This window comes from Neoarius graeffei, chromosome 24, assembly GCF_027579695.1.
Source record: "Neoarius graeffei isolate fNeoGra1 chromosome 24, fNeoGra1.pri, whole genome shotgun sequence".
NCBI lineage: Eukaryota > Metazoa > Chordata > Actinopteri > Siluriformes > Ariidae > Neoarius > Neoarius graeffei.
This window is the reverse complement of record NC_083592.1, coordinates 50,928,406-50,954,898: the sequence shown is the minus strand read 5'-3', so window position 1 is coordinate 50,954,898 and position 26,493 is coordinate 50,928,406. Positions and strand designations below refer to the sequence as shown.

At 44.0% G+C, this 26,493-nt stretch overlaps 1 protein-coding gene across 2 annotated transcripts in view; it reads right to left on the bottom strand.

The window, feature by feature from the left end:
- Positions 1–26,493, bottom strand: part of rnft2 (ring finger protein, transmembrane 2) — a 51,391-nt gene that overhangs the window by 22,265 nt on the left and 2,633 nt on the right. The window contains exons 3-7 of one of the 2 annotated variants that reach the window (XM_060907444.1): positions 17,757–18,139; positions 17,532–17,654; positions 11,613–11,689; positions 8,248–8,348; positions 3,085–3,238 (exon numbers count right to left, since the gene is read on the bottom strand). In XM_060907444.1, coding sequence (XP_060763427.1) covers positions 3,085–3,238; positions 8,248–8,348; positions 11,613–11,689; positions 17,532–17,654; positions 17,757–18,139 — 838 coding nt within the window. The remainder of the gene's footprint in view (positions 1–3,084; positions 3,239–8,247; positions 8,349–11,612; positions 11,690–17,531; positions 17,655–17,756; positions 18,140–26,493) is intronic. The other variant, XM_060907445.1, reaches the window with a different exon arrangement.

Sequence of the window (26,493 nt, the reverse complement as noted above, 5' to 3'; positions counted from 1 at the left end):
AGTTTCAAGCAAACGGTTTCCTCTCCGCTCAGACGAATTCAAACTGGACTTCCGCCAGGGGAGGGAAACGCAGCGCCAGGGATGCACTTCAGCTCATGGCTGACAATAACTTCTCTTCTAATAATAACAAAGGAAAACTTTATTAAAGAAGGACGGCAGGGCAGGATCGGCTGAATCCCCTGAGTAGGAAAGCCTGGGGTTCCATTAATCTTAATCCATGTAGGGCAGTGCTTAATTTAAAACACTGATTAATCTTTTTTTCTCATCAATTAACAAATTGTGGCAATGAAATGCAGCCGAGAAAAAATAAACCCACCGTCTATACGGGGTTACTAGAGACATCATTCACAGACTTTCACACAGGCTTAGATATTATACAGTAGCACAAAGATATGAAGTTTATCTTCAAGGGGTGAATATATTCATGAGTAAGCAATATAATATAGTGTGTGTATATATATATATGAGAGAGAGGATATTACACAGTTGCATGAAGATATTTAGTTTCTCTTCAAGGGGTGAATATATTCCCGAGTGAGCAAAGTGAACAAGTGAAAATATAGTGTGTGTAATATATATATATATATATATATATATATATATATATATATATATATATATATATATATATACACACACACACACACAGGGTGCGATTTGTCAAAAAACCAGAAGGGGGGATGTTTTTTTTTTTTTTAATCATGAAACGTCACAAAATTAAGGTAACAATAGGCTAACAGCTCAATAACATCCGATGATATCAAATGAATAACAGTAAATGAAAACGAATACTAAACCAGAGATAGTAAATTCATCTTCCTATCTCTCTGACTAAATAGACGAACACTAACACACAACAAAGTTCGCATTGCTTGTCGCGTTGCTGTGATGTTTCTCTCCCTCCGGATTAAATGGACAGTGACTCGAAAATCACTAAAATACATGAATACTAAATGAACAGTTTGCTCTGATGGCGCAGTTCACATTGTGCGCAGCTTTCCGATTTAAACTGTTTTTTTTTCTCATCCTTATACTTCCTGTTTCATGGACTGTAACGGATTTGCTTATTTAGTAATTTTAATACAGAATTTACTTTGAAACTATAATCAGACACTCCAACGCCCCCCCTAAAAAAAAAAAAATCGGCCGTGAAAAAGGCGGCATCCGCCAAAAAGCGCGCTGTTTGCATCCCTGCATAGAACGCAAAGATATTGTTATTATCTACAATGTATCTATTTGCTGGGGACGTTCGTGAACATCAAAGCTTTCACTTCGGGTCATTTTGAAAGTGAGTGCAATGTAGACCATAGAAAACTGTCTCACAACATGCCTGTCATGTCAACTTTTTTTTTTGGTTTGTTTGTTTTATTGACGGGGTTGTCCCCGAGGATTTTTTTCAGCAGAGATAAAAACCAGAGGGGGGGATGATCCCCACCATCCCCCCCAGCAAATCGCACCCAGTATATGAGAGAGAGAGAGAGAGAGAGATAGATAGATAGATAGATAGATAGATAGATAGATAGATAGATAGATAGATAGATAGATAGATAGTGTGTAATATATATATGAGAGAGAGAGATATTACACAGTTGCACAAAGATATGAACTTTATCATCAAGGGGTGAATATATTCACGAGTGAGCAAAGTAAACGAGTGAAAATATTTAACGCGAGAAGATAAACTTCATATCTTCACACCACCATGGAATGGTCTTTATATTATATGGACACAGACACACAAAACAAACAAACAAACAAACAAAAAAAAAACAAGTTAATCAAAAGAATTTTAATTTTGAACCAGGTCGCCATTTTGACAATGAATCGGACTGCTCAGAAACGTTTACATCAACGCGCTTGTTTTAGTACTTTATCGTTTCCATAGTAACAGCACATCCACTGGGACGTGTAATCGCAGACGCTCTGTATAAGCCAAGCTACGTTTAATAAGAAACTGATGTAAAAAAATATTACTTCAGAAAGAAAACTGTATAAATCATTAATAGTGAAGCTTTCAGTCAGATGTTTGTTTGTTTATTTATGTATCAATCATTAAAGGAAGGAGTCTCCAGTGTCAGCATTCTGGAACAGTCAGCAAGTTAGTTCAGGACTTTTTATTTTTAACTTTAAGACCGAGGCTAGTGAAGGAACAACGGTTTATATATCTACCACCTTGCAGATGATAACAGCAGCTAACGTATTGTAGACGTTCCAAAAGTAACTGGAAAGGGATAAAAATCATGATGTGTGGTCATTTAACGAATACAAAAAAAAAAATATTGGTGTAAATAAAAATGAATAGAAAGGTCTGCGGTTGTAGGAAATTAATCAACTTCAGGGTGGGAAGTCGCCCAAGCATTTTATTCCAGAACTATACAAATGATATAGGTTTTAAATTTTTTAAAAATAGTTAAAGTGCCATGAATTAGATCCCGAGGTGCCGAGAGACTCCAGCCTCTACGCTCCATTCACAGAGGCCAGGATACACGGGATCACGCTCATGTGATAAAGGTAAAACCCTGACATGTACGGGCTTGTGTGTGTGTGTGCACGCGCGCGCACACACACACACACACACACACGTGTGTATTTATAGCCATGTTGATAATGAGGAAGAAAGGCTGACTGTGTGACCATGACCTCACTGCCTGACAGAGGGCCACCTGGGCACGGTACCGGAGGTGGAAAGTGTGTGTAGGTCTGTCGACGTGTGTGTGATCGAAGAGGGAGATGGGAGCGCGGTGGTTACGAGGGGAAAATTCATTCAGGGTTCAATGCAGCAAACGAATGCTGTAATCATGACAGAGCTCCAGTGTGTGTGTGTGTGTGTGTTCCAAGGAGAGGTGACCTCACTCCTGTCCCTGAGGACCATGAGCTCAGTTACTGCGTGCCAAGAACACACACACACACACACACACACACACACACACACACACACACACACACACACACCCCTACCTTGATTGGCTTGTTTATCAGCCAAGACACAGGCCTATTTACTGATGCCAGAAACAAATAAAAGTATTGCTACATTACATGGGGGGAAAAAACAGACACACAAAGCACTTTTCAGGTTCCTCTTACTCTGGATTTGAAAGCCAGTAGGATTTTGGGGAGGAAGAGAACGAGGCACTTGACAGTGATGGTGAAGTACTTGAGCACGAAGTCGGTGATTCCGACCACCCAGATCAGGTCGAAGAAATCATAACTGTTAATGTTCGGCTTGGCAAAGATCAGACTGTGAGAGAGAGAGAGAGAGAGAGAGAGAGAGAGAGACAGGAAAATACATGAACACCACAGTCCGGGTTGCCAGATCCACTGCTGTAGGATCAATTTCTCTGATAATTAAAGTAATTTCCAAACCATCCACAGTGTGTAGGAAATGCAGACACACACACACACACACACACACACACACACACACACACACACACACACGGTGCACGTGTCGTACAGCTACAACAAACTGTGATAAAGGACGGAATATGCTTCAGGTAATTTTTTTTTTTAAATGTACAAAGCAATTATTATATAAAAAATTTGAATACAAATAATTCTAATAAAAATTTTAAATTTTAAAAATATGTTCATATCTGAAATAAAATGCATTATATTCAGTGTTGCTGAAAGATTATTTTTTAATTAGAAAAATATTGATTTGTTTTTAAAAAGAATCCGATTGGAACTTTACATTTATAGTCAACTATAAATATGTGAACTACAGCTGTGAAATAATTCTGATCATAAAAAAGTGCAAATTTTTATTTTCTTTCCACCCAACACTAGAAGTTGTCACTGGAGAAATGCTCACTCACACACACACACACACACACACACACACACACACACACCAAAAAACAAACAAACAAACAAACAAACAAAAAAAACACCACCAACCTTATTTACAGTTGTATACAAAAGTTTTGGCACCCCAGCGTGTATTTTTGTTCATTTTATTTCTTTAATTAAAAAAAAATTTGCTCAGACAGAGGTAATATTCCATGTCCCAACAGCTAGTCGCTGTGTTCGGGGATCAGGTCGTTAAGGCCCCTGCCTTCGACTGCCGCCCAATCCACACTGCACCGGCCCCCTACGGCTACCTCTGTGGGTGGTGAACCGACAGGAGGTCGGGCCCACGTCACCGCTTCAGGCTGAGCCCGGCCAGGTCCCGTGGGCAAAGGCCCGGCCACCAAGCGCTCGCATACGAGCCCCAACCCTGGGCCTGGCTCCAGGGTGGGGCCCCGGCTGTGCTATACCAGGCGACGTCACGGTCCTTGATCTATTATTATCCATAAGGGTTTTGGTGAACTGCTCTTGGTCTGGCCTCTCACCTAGGACCTGTCTGCCTTGGGAGACTCTAACAGGGGCATAATGCCCCTGACAACATAGCTCCTAGGATCATTCAAGCACACAAATCCCTCCACCACAATAAGGTGGCAGTTCTCGGGTAAGGCAGCTGTTCAGAGCTGTGGCAGCAAGGTCTCCGGTGCCGGTCATGGTGGCAATCCCCGAACCTGGTGGTGGCACCAGAAGTAAGGGATGCCGTCAAGCTGAAGAAGGAGTCCTAATGGGCCATGTTGGCCTCCGGGACTCTTGAGGCAGCTGACGGGTATCGGCAGGCCAGGCGTGCTGCAGCTCGGGCAGTTGCGGAGGCAAAAACTCGGAACTGGGAGGAGTTCGGTGAGGTCATGGAGGAGGACTATCGGTAGGCCTCAAAGAAATTCTGGCAAACCATCCTGCGCCTCAGGAGGGGGAAGCAGTACTCTGCCAACACTGTTTACAGTGCGGGTGGGGAGCTGTTGACCTCGACAGGGGATATTGTCGGGCGGTGGAAGGAATACTTCGAGGATCTCCTCAATCCCACCATCACGTCTTCCATTGAGGAAGCGGAGGCTGATGATTCAGAGGTGGACTCGTCCATTACCCAAGCCAAAGTCACTGAGGTGGTTTACAAGCTCCTCGGTGGCAAGGCACCGGGGGTGGATGAGATCCGCCCTGAGTATCTCAAGTCTCTGGATGTTGTGGGGCTGTCTTGGCTGACATGCCTCTGCAACATCGCATGGCGGTCGGGGACAGTGCCTCTGGAGTGGCAGACTGGGGTGGTGGTCCCTCTTTTTAAGAAAGGGGACTGGAGAGTGTGCTCCAATTATAGGGAACTCACACTTCTCAGCCTCCCCGGGAAGGTTTACTCCAGGGTACTGGAGAGGAGAATTTGGCCAATAGTCGAACCTTGGATCCAGGAGGAACAATGCGGTTTTCGTCCTGGTCGCGGAACACTGGACCAGCTCTATACCCTTCATAGGGTGCTTGAGGGTTCATGGGAGTTTGCCCAACCAGTCCACATGTGCTTTGTGGATCTAGAGAAGGCATTCGACTGTGTCCCTCGTGGTATTCTGTGGGGGGTGCTTCGGGAGTATGGTGTTCGGGGCTCTTTGCTAAGGGCTGTCTGGTCCCTGTACGAAAGGAGCAGGAGTCTGGTTCGCATTGCCGGCAGCAAGTCAGACCTGTTCCCAGTGCATGTTGGACTCCAGCAGGGCTGCCCTTTGTCACCGGTTCTGTTCATAATTTTTATGGACAGAATTTCTAGGCACAGCCAGGGGCCGGAAGGAATCCTGTTTGGGAACCACAGGATTTCATCTCTGCTTTTTGCAGATGATGTTGTCCTGTTGGCTTCTTCAAACCAGGACCTTCAGCATGCACTGGGCCGGTTTACAGTCGAGTGTGAAGTGGCTGGGATGAGAATCAGCACATCCAAGTCTGAGGCCATGGTTCTCGACTGGAAAAGGGTGGCTTGCCTTCTCCAGGTTGGTGGAGAAGTCCTGCCTCAAGTGGAGGAGTTTAAGTATCTCGGGATCTTGTTCACGAGTGAGGGAAGGATGGAGTGTGAGATTGACAGGCGGATCGGTGCAGCCTCCGCAGTGATGCGGTCGCTTTACCGGTCTGTCATGGTGAAGAAGGAGCTGAGCCAAAAGGCGAAGCTCCCGATTTACCAGTCGATCTACATTCCAACTCTCACCTATGGTCATGAGCTTTGGGTAATGACCAAAAGAACAAGATTGCGGGTACAAGCGGCCGAAATGAATTTCCTTCGCAGGGTGGCTGGGCGCTCCCTTAGAGATAGGGTGAGAAGCACAGTCACTCGGGAGGAGCTCGAAGTAGAGCCGCTGCTCCTCCACATCGAGAGGAATCAGCTGAGGTGGCTCAGGCATCTCTTTCGGATGCCTCCTGGACGCCTCCCTGGGGAGGTGTTCCAGGCATGTCCCCCTGGGAGGAGGCCCCGGGGAAGACCCAGGACACACTGAAGGGACTATGTCTCTCAGCTGGCCTGGGAACGCCTCTGTGTTCTTCCCGAGGAGCTGGCCGAGGTGTCTGGGGAGAGGGAAGTTTGGACTTCCATGCTCAGACTGCTGCCTCCGCGACCCAGCCCCGGATAAGCGGATGAAGACGAGACGAGATGAGGTAATATTCAGAGTGAGGGAAAAAAAACACTTAAACATTCACCAAGATTATAATAATGTCATAAATTTGAGGAAAAAAAAAATCCTCAAAATTCCAAGAATAAGTCGTCACAAATTTTTAACCAAAAAAAACAAGAGTGCTCTGAGAGCACAATATCCCTCGCTGGCAACTCGGCCATAACTCTGGTAAAATGTGACTGAATTGAACGAAATTACAATCTGCGTAGTACCGACATATAACAATGCCTCTTGTCAAATTTAGTGAAATTCCTTCAAAAATTGTGAGAGGAGTTGATTTCAGAATGTGAGCACCCTTCCCGGGATGGACGGATGGAGAGACATCGGCACGTCATAATCCCCTTTTGGGGCTTTCGGCAAGCGGGGAATTATTTAAAAAAAAAAAAAAAACCTCATATTTCCCAGCTTCCTGGCTGCAGTGCATTCTGGGAAATGTAGTTGAAAATGTCTTAGCGCTTTATTCTTTTATATTGCATGATCGAGGAGGAAAACTTGCATTTCCTGTAACTCTCGGCTCAGCCGCGGCGTCTGTGGCGTGATGACGTTGATCCAACTTTGCAAAGTGAAGCGATGTGGTTCCTTGACAAAAAACACGAATTTTCCAAAGTTCCTTCTCATAAATATGCAAATTTATAGTCTCAGAGAATATCAGAGTTCTTTCTGACTTCAATCTCAGAAATTCTGAGTTGTTTCTCTGAATAGTCCTCCTTCAGCTCTGTATTTTTATTTATTTATTACCTCCAATAGCCCTAATACGCCTTGTGCATCAAACTATTTTACAGAATAAAATTTTCTACAAATATTAAGACACAGTTACTTTCTTTTATCTGCCAGAGAGGCAGTTCTATCCGAGAGTTTTCCTGATCTTCCAGTTCCTGCCCTGACTTCCGCAGTTCTCCTTCGCACTTCACACTCCGTACAGTGGAAAGTTAACCAGAAGCACTTTGTTGTCTTTGATCATCATCTTCTGCTTTGGAGGCATCAGTTCAGTCAACTCTATATCCAGGTTCTCAGTTACGTTACTCGCTGAATTGTGCAGAGTCAGAGAATTTGTTTATTCCTGATGACTCGAGTATCGAATCTGAACGAGTCAATTAAGTCCGGAGACTTAATTTTTTGAATTAAGTTTTGAGAGAAACTTTTGCACATAAAAACAATGATCATTTTATTTAGTCAGATTTTTAAAAATTCATCAAATACAACATAACTGTGCGTTAACATTTAGAGATTTATTTAAAAAAATAATTTGCTGCAGAGATTCTATTTAAGGGCAAAATTATAGTATTTGAGTGGGGGCGCCAAAACTTTTGCTTACAGCTGAACTTATAGGGTAAAGCGGGTAACTATAGATTAAAAAAAAAATTACAAACGAGTAATATTAACGGCTCATATTAACTGTAATAGCTCATGTGCCTCAAGATCTTTTCTTTTTTTTAATGAATTAGAGTTAAATATTTCCAATAAAATAACATTTCTACACTACGGTGGTTGATTCTGTTGTCTGGCATTTAAATGAGGAAGAAACAACGAAAAGTAAAACAAAAGGGTAAGAAATGAGTGTGAAAATGTGATGAAGGGGCAAAAACAAACAAATAAACAAAAAGTACTCACAATATCTGGAGACATAAATGGTTCTAAAAAAAAAGAAAAGCAATGCAAGGAGAACATAAAGTAAAGAAAAGGGGAAAAAAACAAAACAGGCAGATGTATGAACGCGTGTGCGAAAGGCATCGTAGGGAGATCTCAGGAGACGTCTGATGTTCACACCGACCTGTTGTGCAGCTCCTCGGTGCTGAACGTGTAATACACGTACACAATGTTTCCTGCGAGGAACACCACGATCCAAAGAGCCACAAAGATGGACCGCTCTTCCTGTAAAACCCAGAACAAGTCAGGTGAATTTTAACGAACTACAACCCCGATTCCAAAAAAGTTGGGACAAAGTACAAATTGTAAATAAAAACGGAATGCAATGATGTGGAAGTTTCAAAATTCCATATTTTATTCAGAATAGAACATAGATGACATATCAAATGTTTAAACTGAGAAAATGTATCATTTAAAGAGAAAAATTAGGTGATTTTAAATTTCATGACAGCAACACATCTCAAAAAAGTTGGGACAAGGCCATGTTTCCCACTGTGAGACATCCCCTTTTCTCTTTACAACAGTCTGTAAACGTCTGGGGACTGAGGAGACAAGTTGCTCAAGTTTAGGGATAGGAATGTTAACCCATTCTTGTCTAATGTAGGATTCTAGTTGCTCAACTGTTTTAGGTCTTTTTTGTCGTATCTTCCGTTTTATGATGCGCCAGATGTTTTCTATGGATGAAAGATCTGGACTGCAGGCTGGCCAGTTCAGTACCCGGACCCTCCTTCTACGCAGCCATGATGCCGTAATTCAGCGGTTCCCAAAGTGGGGGTCGTGACCCCTTTGGGGGTCGCGGAGGGACTCCAGGGGGGTCGCGGAGAGACGGGATTGTTTGCATAACACAGAAAAAAAAACGGGCATTGGAATGTTTTGAATGGCGTCGGAATGTTGGTAATGCGTCAGCTGGCAGAGAGTCATTAAATCAGTCTATAGAACCCAATCACCCCCTTTCACTCCATAATCGCTCCCCGCCCTCCAATATGAATTTCATTCAGTGTATAGCTGCAACGGTCATTAGAATTCAATTGCTCCCTTTCACTCAGTAATCGCGCTCCGCCCTTCACTGGTGCGTCGCACCTGTAAGAGAGAGGGTTTATGCTGACTAAAAAAAACCCACATAAAATTCGTAACGTTCGCTGTTTGAGAAGAAAACACATCTACCCACAATATGCCATTTCTGACCATCTCCGATGAAGAATAGCGTGTTTAAAAAGTCATAGGATGTGTGACGTGCGTCAGCAGCAGCTTCCTTTTGCAGTGCTGTGCATCGACCGATGCTTTCAAATCCACCCATTCGAGCCGCAAAAATAATAATTAGGAAAATAATGGTACTAAACGCCAGCAAGTATGGTAATCCGTTTTCAAAACTTCTGCAAATGTCTCCCATATTTTGGTCTTTCTGTTGGTGTGTTTTTGGAGCTTCAATTCCGTCTTGCGCTGCCCGCTCAGCAGTTAGTCAGCCAAGTCTCGTCTTTGATAGAAAATTGTGTCAACGAAATTAATCGGCATTTCAAACATCATGTTTTTAAGTGGCTGGGTATCAGATTGAGACATGGCATTCACATCACTGGTGGTTTCACTTGGACAAATAATAAAGGACTCTTCAAATACACCTTTTATAAATCATGGTTAAGCTTTAGAACGTTGTGCTCACGCCATTTATAACTGGGACACGGCTGAATAGCATTGAGCGCACAGTTTCACTAAGTCCGCTTTAGTAGGCTACAGGAGCGCAAGCTCGTGATTTAAATGTGAGCATGCTTTGCAAAGTGACTTGGCTGGCCAAAGGGAGAAGAGCAGCACATTCCACATGTGGCATGGCTCGCCAGCACCCTGAAGAGGACAACTACTTCAGCCCTGTTTGGAATTTTTTTTTTTGTTCTCATGGAGGGAATCCATCATTTTGCATTTTTCAGTCAAGTTCCAAATTAAATGTACTGACAAGAAAGTTCTCACAGTAAAATATTTACAAACTGAAATATTTTGTAATGTCCTTTTTTGTACATAGGTACAACAAGGTAGGCCCTAGTTAAGAATATTAAGAAGTTATCTATCTCATGAAAAAGGTGTAAAACGCCTGTGGAAAAAAAAACAGGTAAAATGAGTTTTAAGAAAACAAAGTGACGCACTGGAGATTGTAGTACCGGTAAGAACTTATTCCACTGCATAATGGGGGGTGGTGGTGGTGGTGGGGGGGGGTGTCGATGTCAGGGGGTCCCAAAAATATTCTGAAGTCCAAAAGGGGGTCCCCAGCCAAAAAGTTTGGGAACCACTGCTGTAATTGATGCAGTATGTGGTTTGGCATTGTCATGTTGGAAAATGCAAGGTCTTCCCTGAAAGAGACGTCATCTGGATGGGAGCATATGTTGCTCTAGAACCTGGATATACCTTTCAGCATTGATGGTGTCTTTCCAGATGTGTAAGGTGCCCATGCCACATGCACTAATGCAACCCCATACCATCAGAGATGCAGGCTTCTGAACTGAGCGCTGATAACAACTTGGGTCGTCCTTCTCCTCTTTAGTCCGAATGACACGGCGTCCCTGATTTCCATAAAGAACTTCAAATTTTGATTCGTCTGACCACAGAACAGTTTTCCACTTTGCCACAGTCCATTTTAAATGAGCCTTGGCCCAGAGAAGATGTCTGCGCTTCTGGATCGTGTTTAGATACGGCTTCTTCGTTGAACTATAGAGTTTTAGCTGGCAATGGCGGATGGCACGGTGAATTGTGTTCACAGATAATGTTCTCTGGAAATATTCCTGAGCCCATTTTGTGATTTCCAATACAGAAGCATGCCTGTATGTGATGCAGTGCCGTCTAAGGGCCCGAAGATCACGGGCACCCAGTATGGTTTTCCGGCCTTGACCCTTACGCACAGAGATTCTTCCAGATTCTCTGAATCTTTTGATGATATTATGCACTGTAGATGATGATATGTTCAAACTCTTTGCAATTTTACACTGTCGAACTCCTTTCTGATATTGCTCCACTATTTGTCGGTGCAGAATTAGGGGGATTGGTGATCCTCTTCCCATCTTTACTTCTGAGAGCCGCTGCCACTCCAAGATGCTCTTTTTATCCCCAGTCATGTTAATGACCTATTGCCAATTGACCTAATGAGTTGCAATGTGGTCCTCCAGCTGTTCCTTTTTTGTACCTTTAACTTTTCCAGCCTCTTATTGCCCCTGTCCCAACTTTTTTGAGATGTGTTGCTGTCATGAAATTTCAAATGAGCCAATATTTGGCATGAAATTTCAAACTGTCTCACTTTCGACATTTGATATGTTGTCTATGTTCTATTGTGAATACAATATCAGTTTTTGAGATTTGTAAATTATTGCATTCCGTTTTTATTTACAATTTGTACTCTGTCCCAACTTTTTTGGAATCGGGGTTGTATGTTACTCGCTGAATTGTGCAGATATTTAACTGAGCAGTCGAGAATGCTGATAAGTGTACGGCGTCCTGAGGGTGTGCACTTACCCGGAGCGACACCTGGTGCTTTAGAGTTGAATTAGCGAAGGCGAATGTACTGGCCATGCCAATGCACACAGCGATACCTGATAAACACAGAACCAGAACGTCAAGAACGCAGGAGCTCATCTGACCTGCCGTCCAAACAACCATGACGACCAAAACATCAAACAGAACTGAAATGTGACAGTGAGAGAGAGAGAGAGAGAGAGAGAGAGAGAGGACCAACCTCTATGACAAACTGTTCACAACAGGAAAATCAACAAAAGGACTGAATTTTGTTCCCTGAGGGAGGATCGACCCAAAACATCGATCAGAACTGAATTCGCACGATAAACAAGAAGACAGTCATCTATATCTATATCCCCCGACCTATATAACAACTATATACCACATTTCAAGATATTATTTGTCACATTTTTAAAGTTCTGCTGCAGGAAACCAACCCGACCTCTTTACACTGACCTCAGCAGCCCATGGCATAAACCCACCGGATCTTTGGTCCAAATAAGCTAAAAATTAAAATTTCTCACATTTCTTAGTATCAAAAGGCACATATACATTACTTAATCAACACATATACCAACTTTCAGGACCGTACCACTCATAGTTTTCATGTTCTGCTCCGGAAACAAAACCTACCCCTAAGACTAACCTGAGAGACTAAGCCTGAAATTGTTTCCATGGAAACATGAAAATTTTAAATTTCTGAGTATGAAAACGCACATCTACATCACCTTGTTGACGTGTATACCAAGTTTCAAATCTGTATCATGAATAGTTTTGGATATATGCTCTGGAAATGAATGCTGCTCTTAGAAGCTGCTCTTAAAATCTGTTTTTTATCAGGGTTTCTGCAGGCTTGAACAAGTTCAATTTAAGACTTTTTAAGACCTTAGCAGGTTAAATTTAAGACTTATGCCGCACAAAAAAAAAAATAAAGAAAATTGGGAGAGCCTGAATTACTTTCGAAATAACAAAATTTATTATCATTCACCAATGAACTCATTCCATCCCTAGGGTGCGCTCTTGCATTAATGAGGAACTAAGTTGCAGTGGAGCCAAAGACATCCTGCAAATCACTTGAGGAGGAGGCATTCGATTCTGTACGGTTTGCGTGTTGTAGCGTTACAGTTTGCACGGAGTTAGCTGATACACCGTCTCGAGATGTGCTTGGACCGGACAACGGTGAACAAAATTGAGTGACGGCATGCGATTGTTGCAGACTTTTATGGGCAGCCTGGTGCTTCTCCGCTTTCGCGTGCGATTCCAGTGCAATCAAACGGATTGTTTGGTACACGTTTTAACCAGTCTACGAAATCATTGTGTTCAAGCCAGCAGTCGTTAAACTTGCATTAGCCCATTTTGCTACAAACCGTGACAATAGGGCTGTGCGATATGGGGAAAAAATGAATATCCCGATACATTTTCTCCATTTCATGATATATATCTCGATATATTTAAATCTCTAAAGGACCCCATGAAATCTAACTTTTACTCTTTACTGTTTTCACTACAATCCCGGCAGATTAAATAACATTCTTGGTTAACTTTACAGGTGGTTTTCAACAACACATTTTAAATTGTCATGTTCGTGATTAATCACAATTGAATTGAAATAAAACTATTTTTATTCAACAAAGACGTGGCACAAACTGCAAAAACAATCTTGAAAATTGCAACAAAGGGGCAACACAATACAGAGCTGCTCAGAGCTCAAACCAATAAAGTGCGAGCTCAACACTGAGAAAGACATTTAGTCTAAATAAGAAAAGTGCTCGGGCGGCACGGTGGTGTAGTGGTTAGCGCTGTCGCCTCACAGCGAGAAGGTCCGGGTTCGAGCCCCGGGTCCGGCGAGGGCCTTTCTGTGCGGAGTTTGCATGTTCTCCCCGTGTCCGTGTGGGTTTCCTCCGGGTGCTCCGGTTTCCCCCACAGTCCAAAGACATGCAGGTTAGGTTAACTGGTGACTCTAAATTGAGCGTAGGTGTGAATGTGAGTGTGAATGGTTGTCTGTGTCTATGTGTCAGCCCTGTGATGACCTGGCGACTTGTCCAGGGTGTACCCCGCCTTTCGCCCGTAGTCAGCTGGGATAGGCTCCAGCTTGCCTGCGACCCTGTAGAAGGATAAAGCGGCTAGAGATAACGAGATGAGATGAAGAAAAGTGCTCTTTCATTAAATTATTTAAAAAAATAGATCTCCAAGCTATTAACCTGACTACTGAGAACCACTGGAACATTCACAATAGAGAGAGAGAGATTGAGGGAGAGGAGAGAGAGAGAGAGAGATTGAGGGAGAGAAGAGAGAGATCTGCAAAACATCATTTTTCTCTTTGCACACTTTTGAACTGAGTGTTTTCTGGCGCTGCCTCTCAGATGTGTATAATTCCGGTGTTGCCTTCTCTGTAAAATGTCTGCAACCAGGCAACTCATATTTGGGATCGAGTGTGTTTAGTAATTTTTGGAAGCCTGTTTTATTCCACTATACTAACTGGGATCATGTCTTTGGCAATGAAGTTAGTGACTGCATCCGTTATAGCTCTCCATCTCTGACTTGGTTTCTCATATGGGGGGCTTTGGAGAACGAGGCCGCTATGGTCATTTGTTTAGCTTGTGGGGGGGGTTTAACTTGTGGGCAAGTAGTTCGGAGTTTAAGAGACTCTGCATACTGTACCGGGTGAGTTTCAGGTGATGGAACATATTTGTCGTGCTGCTGCCTTTCGTGATGACAGGTTGTTTTTTTTTTGCACACTTTACAAACTGGCATTTGCTGTTCCATGTCCTCCTCGCGATATCCAAAAAAATGCCAGATGACTGACCCCTTACTAGTTCTTTTAGGAACCAATTCGTCTGCTTCCATTTTTAATTTGTCGCTGAAATTGACAGAGCTTACACGGTAGCCTATGCAGCACCAGCGATTGCACGGACTGAGTCAGCGCTGTAAACCGGAACCAGGAAATCTTCCGCGGTGATGCCAGATACTGCTGACGTTTTCCAGCCCAAAATATGTTCAAAACCCGCTAAAACGCACTTAAAACCGCCCAATCTGGCAACACAACCGAAACTAGAAAATCTTCCCGGAAGCTCCTTTCAGCACCGAGATGCTAACCAATCCCGGGCGACATCTAGGTGCTGAAAGGAGCTTCCGGGAAGATTTTCTACGTGCAGAATAATTCTGCACGTAACCTAGGTCTTAAATTACCCAAATGAGATTTTAGACCAACAGTGCAAAATATCTGTATTTTAGACTTTTTTAGGCCTAAAATTGAAAATGTGTAATTTTAGACTTTTTTAGACTCCGCGGACACCCTGTTTTATGTAAAAATTAGAAAAATACTTTTTTTTTTCCAAAAATCCAAAATACCACAAGGTACCAGTTCACATGTTGATTGATATGTATACAAAGTTTCATGGAGATATCTCATCTCATTATCTGTAGCCGCTTTATCCTGTTCTACAGGGTCGCAGGCGAGCTGGAGCCTATCCCAGCTGACTACGGGCGAAAGGCGGGGTACACCCTGGACAAGTCGCCAGGTCATCACAGGGCTGACACATAGACACAGACAACCATTCACACTCACATTCACACCTACGGTCAATTTAGAGTCACCAGTTAACCTAACCTGCATGTCTTTGGACTGTGGGGGAAACCGGAGCACCCGGAGGAAACCCACGCGGACACGGGGAGAACATGCAAACTCCGCACAGAAAGGCCCTCGCCGGCCACGGGGCTCGAACCCGGACCTTCTTGCTGTGAGGCGACAGCGCTAACCACTACACCACCGTGCCGCCCTTCATGAAGATATATTCAGTAGTTTTAAAGATATGGCCTGGAAACAAAAACGTGACCGGACGGACGGACAGAACCCGTTCCTATATCCCCCGCCCGTCTGTCCGGTTAAGTTTTCCTGATTACCAGTTTGTTAGCAAAAATTTGACAATGCCAACGACCAAGTGTTGTGCAGAAGGTCGAGTTCTTTCAAACAAAACAATCAGAACTAAAATCCATTCAGAACTGAAGGAGGAGATACGATTTAACGGAAAATAAAATTGTAAACAAATTGTTTACAACAGGAAAATCAACAAACAAAACAACCAAGTTTTGCTCCTCAAGAGAAGATCGACCCAAAACATCGATCAGAACTGAAATCGGGTGAGAACTTGCGAGAGGAGATACAATTCTAATGAGAAGTCCCAAAATTCGTTAAGGTGGCCTAATTAGCAGCTCATTAGCAAAAATTTGACAAAACAATGACCAAGTGTTGTACAGAAGGTCGAGGTCTTTCAAACGAAACAATCAGAACTGAAATCTATTGAGGACTGAGACAGGAGATACGATTTAACTGATAATAAACAAAAGCTGTAAATAAATTGTTTACAACAGGAAAATCAGCAAACGAACGACCAAATTTTGCTCCTCAAAGGAAGATCGACCCAAAACATCGATCAGAATCGGATGAGAAACGAGAAAGGAGATACGATTCTAGTGAGAGGCCTGGAAAATTCGTTAATTTGGCCTAATTAGTAACTCGTTAGCAAAACATCAAAAATAAAATTGACAAAACAACGACCCAGCTCATTTTATGTGCAGTGATGAGTTCTTTCAAACAAAACAATCGGAACGGAAATCCGTGATGGAGGAGATACGATTTAACTGAATTGTGGACGACGGATGCAACGCCATGGCAACAGCTCATCAGCCTTATGGACAGATGAGCTAATCATAAATCCGTCCATTATCTAGCCCTGGTTAGTACATGGGACTCATTTGCTGTAATTTTTATCCATTTTTAGTTACATTTATGCCGCTTTTCCACTACAAACGCGGCGGAGTCGGGCTGAGCCGTGCCGTGCTGAGTTGGGCTGAGTCGAGCTGAGTGGGGCTGTTGGAGTTGCATTTCGACTACCACCGTGCTGAACCGTGCTGGCTGGAAGTGGGTGGATACATTGGGTGGAGTTAGCGAAAGTGGGTGGACGTCACGTGATGTCGTTAAGCGGCGCAAACAGTGACATCAGTGATCTTTTAAGCGGTAGTCTCACGACCCGGATAGTAAACAATAAACATGGAGGACATGGAGTCGTTAGTGTTGCTGGTCTTGGTGCTGTGGCTTGTTGTCACCGACAACGCCAACAGATACTGGCAAGAGCGTATAGATGAGGCGAGGCGCATAAGGCTCCAGAAATTCTCGTAATTTGTAATTCTTCTTCTTCCGGGTTTACGGTGTTTACAGATCCCAGCGTGCTCGCGGGGCATGTGTGGGCATGTGAGGACACTCCTCCTCACCAATCAGTGCACAGGGGAGTGTCTGCTCACGCCCCCAGCCTCACTCAGCTCGGTTTGGCTCGCTTCAGCCCCACTCCAAAACTGTGCGAGTTTTGGGCGCTAAGCAGGGCTGAAGCGAGCTGAGTCGTGCTGTTTTGAGATAGTCGAAACGCGAGCCGTGTCGGGCTGAAGTGAGCTGAAGCGAGCTGAAGTGAGCTGAAAAAGGGTAGTGGAAAAGGGCCATTAGTGTTGTGAAAAACAAGTCTCTCATTACCTCATTGTGGTGGAAAAGCGTTATCTCGGCTACAGAGTCTTTCGCATCACGGATTTCTGTCCTTTAAAGTAATAATGGAATAAAAACGGAGTGTGAAGTCATAAAGACGGAGAAATTTACCGATCGCGACAAAACGCTGACGCTGGAGACTTTTAAACAAACAGTTGTCGGTTTCCTGACAGAAAACTAGGAAATGTTCCAAGTCCCAGTGAATGGGCTGTTGCTATAGAAACGAGAACATTTCAGAACTAGTGTGACTGCTGTTATAGATAATTAATCAACACCAGCTTCTGACCAATCAGAATCAAGAACAAATAAAGCAAGGCTGTGGGACGGGGCGCTAAAACTTTTCCGTGATGATGACGGCTGAACTTTGCTTGTGGAGCTTTGCTTACCGAGCTTGTGCTGGAAACAGACTTTAATGAGGAGGATGAGGATGAAGGGGAATCCTCTCTGCAGCCACGAGACCACAGCTTTCAGCTCGGACAGAGCAGGAGCCGGAGCAGACGCTTCGTCTCCTGAGGGAGGGCGGGGAAAAAAAAGAAAAAAAGATTAATTAAGCTGAGGATCATCATCATTATCATCATCAGATCTTAAGTCGTAGTATAAATCGCGCTCACGCTTCTGACCTCCATCATCCCTGCTGCTCCGCCTCTCAGCCGACGACGCTGAATGAAGCAGGGCGGAGCGGTGCTGCCCCGACTGGTGGAAATGATGATGATGGTGATGATGATGCTGGGCAGGGCGAGGAAGAAACGCCGCATTCTCTGCCCGGTGAGATCCTTCCTCCCGCGACGAAGTAGTCATCTGGATGAAGACCTCCGGAGGAGAACCAAGGACGAGTCCAGCAGCCTGGAAAGGGGCTGAGGTCACGGCACTTGCAGACACGCCCACCAGGCCTGAGAAGAGCTGCTGGGGCGAAGCGGGAGACTCGGGCTTTAAACAGTCAAACACACCTCCTTCATCCAGGCTGCTCTCGGATCCGAGCGTCTGACTCCTGTTCCTAGGTTTATAAACAGAGTCCTGGCAAGATGAGGATGGAGGAAAGGCTGACTCAGATCACACCATACGCAAATCAGCTTGTAATATCTGAGCACAGAAATCCTGTCTTCCTCATTCCTAGGCATTTTTCATCTTATTTTTTGACCAAAAAAAACAAAAAACAAAAACACTTTAATGACTTTTTGCTCAGTCTTTTGGTTTATAAAAAAAAGTACATTTTTTTTAGACTTAAAAAAATGATAAATCTTGATTTTTAAATGACAAAAGGTTAAAAAAAAAAAACCAACCCTTTTTTATTTATACTAATTACCTCACCCGGGGTGGCACGGTGGTGTAGTGGTTAGCGCTGTCGCCTCACAGCAAGAAGGTCCGGGTTCGAGCCCCGTAGCCGGCGAGGGCCTTTCTGTGTGGAGTTTGCATGTTCTCCCCGTGTCTGCGTGGGTTTCCTCCGGGTGCTCCGGTTTCCCCCACAGTCCAAAGACATGCAGGTTAGGTTAACTGGTGACTCTAAATTGAGCGTAGGTGTGAATGTGAGTGTTGTCTGTGTCTATGTGTCAGCCCTGTGATGACCTGGCGACTTGTCCAAGGTGTACCCCGCCTTTCGCCCGTAGTCAGCTGGGATAGGCTCCAGCTCGCCTGCGACCCTGTAGAACAGGATAAAGCGGCTAGAGGTAATGAGATGAGATGAGAATTACCTCACCCGGGACGGAGTGTATCAGGGGGCGAGGTTTTGTTTTCAGTGGGGTTTCTTTGTTTTTTTGTTAGCAACATTACGGGAAAATGGCTGGACCAATCTTCATGAAACTTTCAGGATAGACGGGTATTGGTCTCAAATACAAGCCCGATTCCAAAAAAGTTGGGACAAAGTACAAATTGTAAATAAAAATGGAATGCAATAATTTACAAATCTCAAAAACTGATATTGTATTCACAATAGAACATAGACAACATATCAAATGTCGAAAGTGAGACATTTTGAAATTGCATGTCAAATATTGGCTCATTTGAAATTTCATGACAGCAACACATCTCAAAAAAGTTGGGACAGGGGCAATAAGAGGCTGGAAAAGTTAAAGGTACAAAAAAGGAACAGCTGGAGGACCAAATTGCAACTCATTAGGTCAATTGGCAATAGGTCATTAACATGACTGGGTATAAAAAGAGCATCTTGGAGTGGCAGCGGCTCTCAGAAGTAAAGATGGGAAGAGGATCACCAATCCCCCTAATTCTGCGCCGACAAATAGTGGAGCAATATCAGAAAGGAGTTCGACAGTGTAAAATTGCAAAGAGTTTGAACATATCATCATCTACAGTGCATAATATCATCAAAAGATTCAGAGAATCTGGAAGAATCTCTGTGCGTAAGGGTCAAGGCCGGAAAACCATACTGGGTGCCCGTGATCTTCGGGCCCTTAGACGGCACTGCATCACATACAGGCATGCTTCTGTATTGGAAATCACAAAATGGGCTCAGGAATATTTCCAGAGAACATTATCTGTGAACACAATTCACCGTGCCATCCGCCGTTGCCAGCTAAAACTCTATAGTTCAAAGAAGAAGCCGTATCTAAACACGATCCAGAAGCGCAGACGTCTTCTCTGGGCCAAGGCTCATTTAAAATGGACTGTGGCAAAGTGGAAAACTGTTCTGTGGTCAGACGAATCAAAATGTGAAGTTCTTTATGGAAATCAGGGACGCTGTGTCATTCGGACTAAAGAGGAGAAGGACGACCCAAGTTGTTATCAGCGCTCAGTTCAGAAGCCTGCATCTCTGATGGTATGGGGTTGCATTAGTGCGTGTGGCATGGGCAGCTTACACATCTGGAAAGACACCATCAATGCTGAAAGGTATATCCAGGTTCTAGAGCAATATATGCTCCCATCCAGACGACGTCTCTTTCAGGGAAGACCTTGCATCTTCCAACATGACAATGCCAAACCACATACTGCATCAATTACAGCATCATGGCTGCGTAGAAGAAGGGTCCGGGTACTGAACTGGCCAGCCTGCAGTCCAGATCTTTCACCCATAGAAAACATTTGGCGCATCATAAAACGGAAGATACGACAAAAAAGACCTAAGACAGTTGAGCAACTAGAATCCTACATTAGACAAGAATGGGTTAACATTCCTATCCCTAAACTTGAGCAACTTGTCTCCTCAGTCCCCAGACGTTTACAGACTGTTGTAAAGAGAAAAGGGGATGTCTCACAGTGGGAAACATGGCCTTGTCCCAACTTTTTTGAGATGTGTTGTTGTCATGAAATTTAAAATCACCTAATTTTTCTCTTTAAATGATACATTTTCTCAGTTTAAACATTTGATATGTCATCTATGTTCTATTCTGAATAAAATATGGAATTCTGAAACTTCCACATCATGGCATTCCGTTTTTATTTACAATTTGTACTTTGTCCCAACTTTTTTGGAATCGGGGTTGTAGAACCTCCAACATTTTGAGAGTCATCTGGTCAAGGTCACCAAAAAGGTGAAAATCGTTTTTGTTGTGTCTACTGCCTCATATAGAGGTGCTAGCCACTATGTCATCGTGCTGTAAGAATCTAAGTGTAACAGTCGCGCACTGCACACGCGCATACACGTGTTCCGATTAAAATGGCCGGTGAGTGTATACAATTCCGTTCACCGTTCGAAATAAATGAACTAAACTAAAGAAATCGCTTTCAGACATGTTTATGCTTATTACAGAGGGAAAGTGCGTTCCACTGAGCTCTAGCGCCGGGCCATTTCCGGGAAATAAGAGTTTGGGTCATGGCAACAGTGTGTGTGTGTGCACGTGCGTGTGTGTATGTTAGGCCCAATCCCAATTCTAATTTCTACCCCTACCCCTCCCCCTTCCCCTTGGCCCTTCCCCTTGAAACTGAGCTACAAGGGATAGGGCTTGAAATTCAACCCTTACGTATTGGGATAGCCCTTCAACGATCACATACGTCATCGCGTACCTCCGTCAGCGTTTACGTTAGCAAAACGCGACCAAATGCGTCATTGGCTGCGACCAGCCGCTACAGCCAGAGCCAGAGGCAGAACCAGAAATCTCTGCTGGCAGGGTGTGATTTGTTAACTAACACCACTGAATGGGATATCTTTGGCGCTTCGTGCACCACATCCGACAGAATGAGGTGTCAGAACACTCATGTAAACAATAAAAGCGAGAATAACAGAACAAAACGTACGCAGTCAAGCAACCGAAAACAATACTCACTCCCAAAGCTTTTTAGCAGCAGCTTGGATTTCAGAAATCGCTGCTCATTCGCAGCTCGAAAGCGAATCAAGCGGCGTGTTTCCTCTGGATAACAACTTAAAACACATAAATAATGGAGAAAATACATTTATGACAATCTTTCGCTGCGGGAACCGCCATCTTTCTGAAATCCGCATGGCATTGTGGGAAATCACTCAAACCCCTTCGTTCGGAGTCAGCTCCAGGAAAATCTCCGTTTGGAGGGGTACAGAAGCCCTACCCCTTCCCCTACCCCTCCGCGTTAACTGGGATTGGGATACCCCTACCCCTTCACGTGAACGCGCAAAATGGAGGGGAAGGGCCAAGGGGTTGGTCCAAGGGGTGAAATGGGATTCGGCCTTAGCCTCGGGTCGGAGGTTTCAGTTTCGAAAATTGTAAGAGGTAAGAGTAGAATAATATAAAGTACAAACACTTGGTATATTTTACTTCTCATCCCATCATCTCTAGCCGCTTTATCCTGTTCTACAGGGTCGCAGGCAAGCTGGAGCCTATCCCAGCTGACTACGGGCGAAAGGCGGGGTACACCCTGGACAAGTCGCCAGGTCATCACAGGGCTGACACATAGACACAGACAACCATTCACACTCACATTCACACCTACGCTCAATTTAGAGTCACCAGTTAACCTAACCTGCATGTCTTTGGACTGTGGGGGAAACCGGAGCACCCGGAGGAAACCCACGCGGACACGGGGAGAACATGCAAACTCCGCACAGAAAGGCCCTCGCCGGCCACGGGGCTCGAACCCGGACCTTCTTGCTGTGAGGTGACAGCGCTAACCACTACACCACTGTGCCACCCTATATTTTACTTCTGTGATTTTTAAATTGTTAATTTTTGGATTATGCTTCATTTGTGTGACTACTGCCTCATACAGTATACACACACACACACACACACACACACACACACACATATATATACATATTCCTCTATCAGATAGAGGAAGTGGCTGATAGAGGAAGTGGCTGATAGAGGAAGTGGCTGTTATCAAGAAATCCTACCAGTGGCTGGATAATGCAGGACCGACAGACAGCACAGAGGCACTAATCATGGCAGCACAAGAACAGGCCATAAGCACAAGAGCCATAGAGGCCAGGATCTACCAGAGTAGATCAGACCCAAGATGCAGACTGTGCAAAGAAGCCCCTGAAACAGTCCAGCACATAGTAGCAGGGTGTAAGATGCTAGCTGGATCAGCGTACATGGAGAGGCACAACCAAGTGGCTGGGATAGTATACAGGAACATCTGCAACCAGTATGGAATAGAAGTACCCAAGTCCCAATGGGCCATACCACAGAAGGTGGCTGAGAACAACAGGACCAAGGTTCTGTGGGACTTCAGCTTCCAGACTGACAAACAGATCCTGGCTAACCAACCGGACATAGTGGTGGTGGACAAAGAGCAGAAGAGGGTGGTGGTGATAGATGTGGCGATCCCAGCTGACGCCAACATCAGGAAGAAGGAACATGAGAAACTTGAGAAGTATCAAGGGTTGAAAGAGCAGCTGGAACGGATGTGGAAGGTCAAGGGTTGCGTGGTCCCCGTGGTAGTGGGGGCACTTGGGGCAGTAACCCCCAAACTGGGACAGTGGCTCCAGCAAATCCCAGGAACAACATCTGAAGCCTCAGTCCAGAAGAGCGCAGTCCTAGGAACATCGAAGATACTGCGCAGAACCCTCAAACTCCCAGGCCTCTGGTAGAGGACTCGAGCTTGAGGATGACATGGATACCACCCCCCCCCCCCCCGCCGGGGGTGAGAAGGAGATTTTTATTTATATTATATATATATATATATATATATATATATATATATATATATATATATATACATACACACACACACACACACATATATATTAGTGCTGTCAAGCGATTAAAATATTTAATAGCGATTAATGTCGCGACTGTCATAGTTAACTCGCGATTAATCGCAATTTAATCGCACATTTTTGTCACATGAAAAACCATTGTAATTCTCTTATATCAGCATAAAAAAGTGAATGGGCTTGCTCACCGTTCGAACTACGGGGGTACTCGGGGGATCCGAGATCCCCTGAAACAGACATGAGATCCCTTGAAAACATGATTTGGGAAATGTTGGGGGGTCTCTAAAATATTGGCAAAATGATGTTTATTGACATAGCAATTGTGTGTAACGGGAAGCATTTGCATATCCGAAGTGAGCGCGCGATGGAGAGCCGCGCTCTGAGACAAGCGCAAGCACCCCCAAGGGAAAAAAGGGACCCCCCCCCGAAAATATCGGCATAGTTCGAACACTGGTTGTACCAATGTTTTTTTTTTTTTATTGCAGAGCATAACACGTCTTGTCACAGCCACTGCAAAGTGGGGCTGGAGCCATGGATGGGAAAACGAAACTTAAGCCGAGCACCGTGGCTCTTCGGGGGAGGGCAGAGGACTCTGGCTGTGCGGGGCGTGGCATCATGTCACAGAGCGTTAATCTCGCGATAAAAAAATTATCGCTGTTAAAATTGAGTCAAGTTAACGCGTTAATAACGCGACATTTTTGACAGCACTAATATATATACACATACATACATACATACATACATACATACACACACACACACACACACACACACACACACATATATATATATATATATATATATATATATATATATATATATATATATATATATATATAAATAATTCAAAAAAAAGTAGGGGATATTGGATTTACAAGTAGAATGAAATGCAGATCATGAGGTCAGGAAGGAAACAAATGACAGAAAAACATTAAGGAAACATTTGTCAATTTATTCGAAACCCTGTGTACAGTCAGTAAAGGACAGATTCTTCAGAATAAGGGTCAACACAAACACAGGGTCACACAGCAAATTTACCACCATTTTGAAACCGAGTCAGTAGCGGGTAAAACCCCCTCGGTTGGCTAGACAAGCTCGAATTCGGCGTGGCATACTCCTAACGAGACGTCCCAGGTCATTTTGGGGAATGTTATTCCATTCCTGTTGCAATGCTGCAGCAAGTTCTTGGACATTGGCAGGAGGTTGTTGACGTTGGCGTAGCCGCTGTCCAAGCATGTCCCAGACATGCTCGATGGGGGAAAGGTCCGGACTGAGTGCTGGCCATGGTAATCTGGTGATATTCTGCTGCTGGAGGTAATCTGTAACGATCCTGGCCCTATGACATCTGGCATTGTCATCTTGGAAAATGAAACGGCGGCCATAACGACGTGCAAACGGCACAACATGGGGTGCCAAGATGTTGTCCCGGTAGTACTGCCCTGTGACACGTCCAGCAACAACATGCGGGTCTGTTCTGCCGGCAGCAGTGATGCCTCCCCACACCATTACAGAGCCACCCCCATACGGATCATGTCTAATGACGTTAACGTAATGGAAACGTTCGTTACGTCGGCACCAAACCCTCCTGCGTCTGTCCAGGAAGTCCACAGTGAACCTCGACTCATCTGAGAACATTACGTGGTTGCATCGGCGATTATCCCAGCGTTGATGATGACGACACCATTGGAGTCTGGCCCTAATGTGACGATCCCTCAAACAGGGACTGACACGAGGACGTCGGGCGTGTAAGTGAAATCTGTGCAGTCGATTCCTGATGGTCTGGCCACTCACTACCAAGCCAGTATCCCTTCGAAGTTGAGACCTTATCTGATTTGCTGTTACCATACGATTTCTCAAGGCAATAGTGCGGATGAATCTGTCCTGAGCCTGAGTTGTTGCCCTTGGTCGACCGGATCGTGGTCCATCCTGAACAGACCCTGTAGCACGATGTCTGGACCATAATCTGCTGATGACAGACTGGGAAACATTCAATGCTCTTGCCACAACGACCTGTCTTGTGCCAACCTGTAGCATGCCAAGGGCACGTAACCTCTCATCCTGTGTTAGACAGCGCATGGTCTCTGTTTAATTAACAACTTCAACCACTGATAATCTGATGCTTTCTCTTCAAAATCTTCCTTTGGAGTGGCTCTAACCTTCCAATTCAGAGTCATGCAAATTTGTGGCACGACTCCCTTGATCATCAGTAGCATCCCGTGCTGATCATGAGAGTGTCATTGATGTGTTTGGGTGATGAATTTCTTTGGAAATGCTTCCTCAGTAAGGAACTATACAACATGCTTTCGTATCCCTTTGTATATGTGAAAATTTGGATCTCAAAATAAAATATCCCCTACTTTTTTTGAATAGTATATATATATATATATATATATATATATATATATATATATATATATATATATATATAAAAGCAGTAGCTACATGGACCCATAGGGTACCTATTTTTTTTCGCGATATCTTCCTTCATATTCATCATAAGTGCTACTGGGTGAAGTTTGTTTTGTCTGGCAACACTTGTCTAGTAGTAGTAGTAGTAGTAGCAGCAATTCAACATTTGCTGCTCTCTCATTAATGTGACATTAAACCGATACAAAAAACAACTCTCGCTTGTTCATTTCTAGAAGCCAGCAATGAACCCTGACCAGTTTTCATCACATCTGAGATTGCTGATTCACTTTTCTCAGATTAAACTCCCACTGTAACCACACTAGCAATAACAATGTCCCCTTGTGACATCATCACGACACACGCCTTCTAACGTCTCACAGGCATTACGAAACAAACCACACCAACCAAAACTCGCATCAGGGTCAGTAAGCACATCATAAGTATTTTTATATTAAAAAATATATATATATCTCACAGTACTGTGCAAAAGTCTTGGCGCCCTATTTCCCCCCCGCCCCAATACAAACTTTGCTACAGAGTTCTATTTTATGACTTCCATATTATCAAGTCAGTGAGTCACAAAAACATTTGAGTCCAAATGTTTGTTTTTTTCCAAACAAAACTAAAATCTTACATTAAAAAAAAGTTTGTATCTGAGCAGTATATTCCATAAGAGAGCACTTTTCAGATTAAAAAAGAAAACATAATGAAGGCTGCTGGGTTTTGGTGCAAAATGAAGAAGCGAGTGTGACAGTCAAAGTGTCCAGAAGAACTGTGGCTGGTTCTGGAAGATGCTCAGTAAAACCTAAAGCTCATTTTCTTATAAAACTGCACTCACTGGACCTGAGACTACTTTT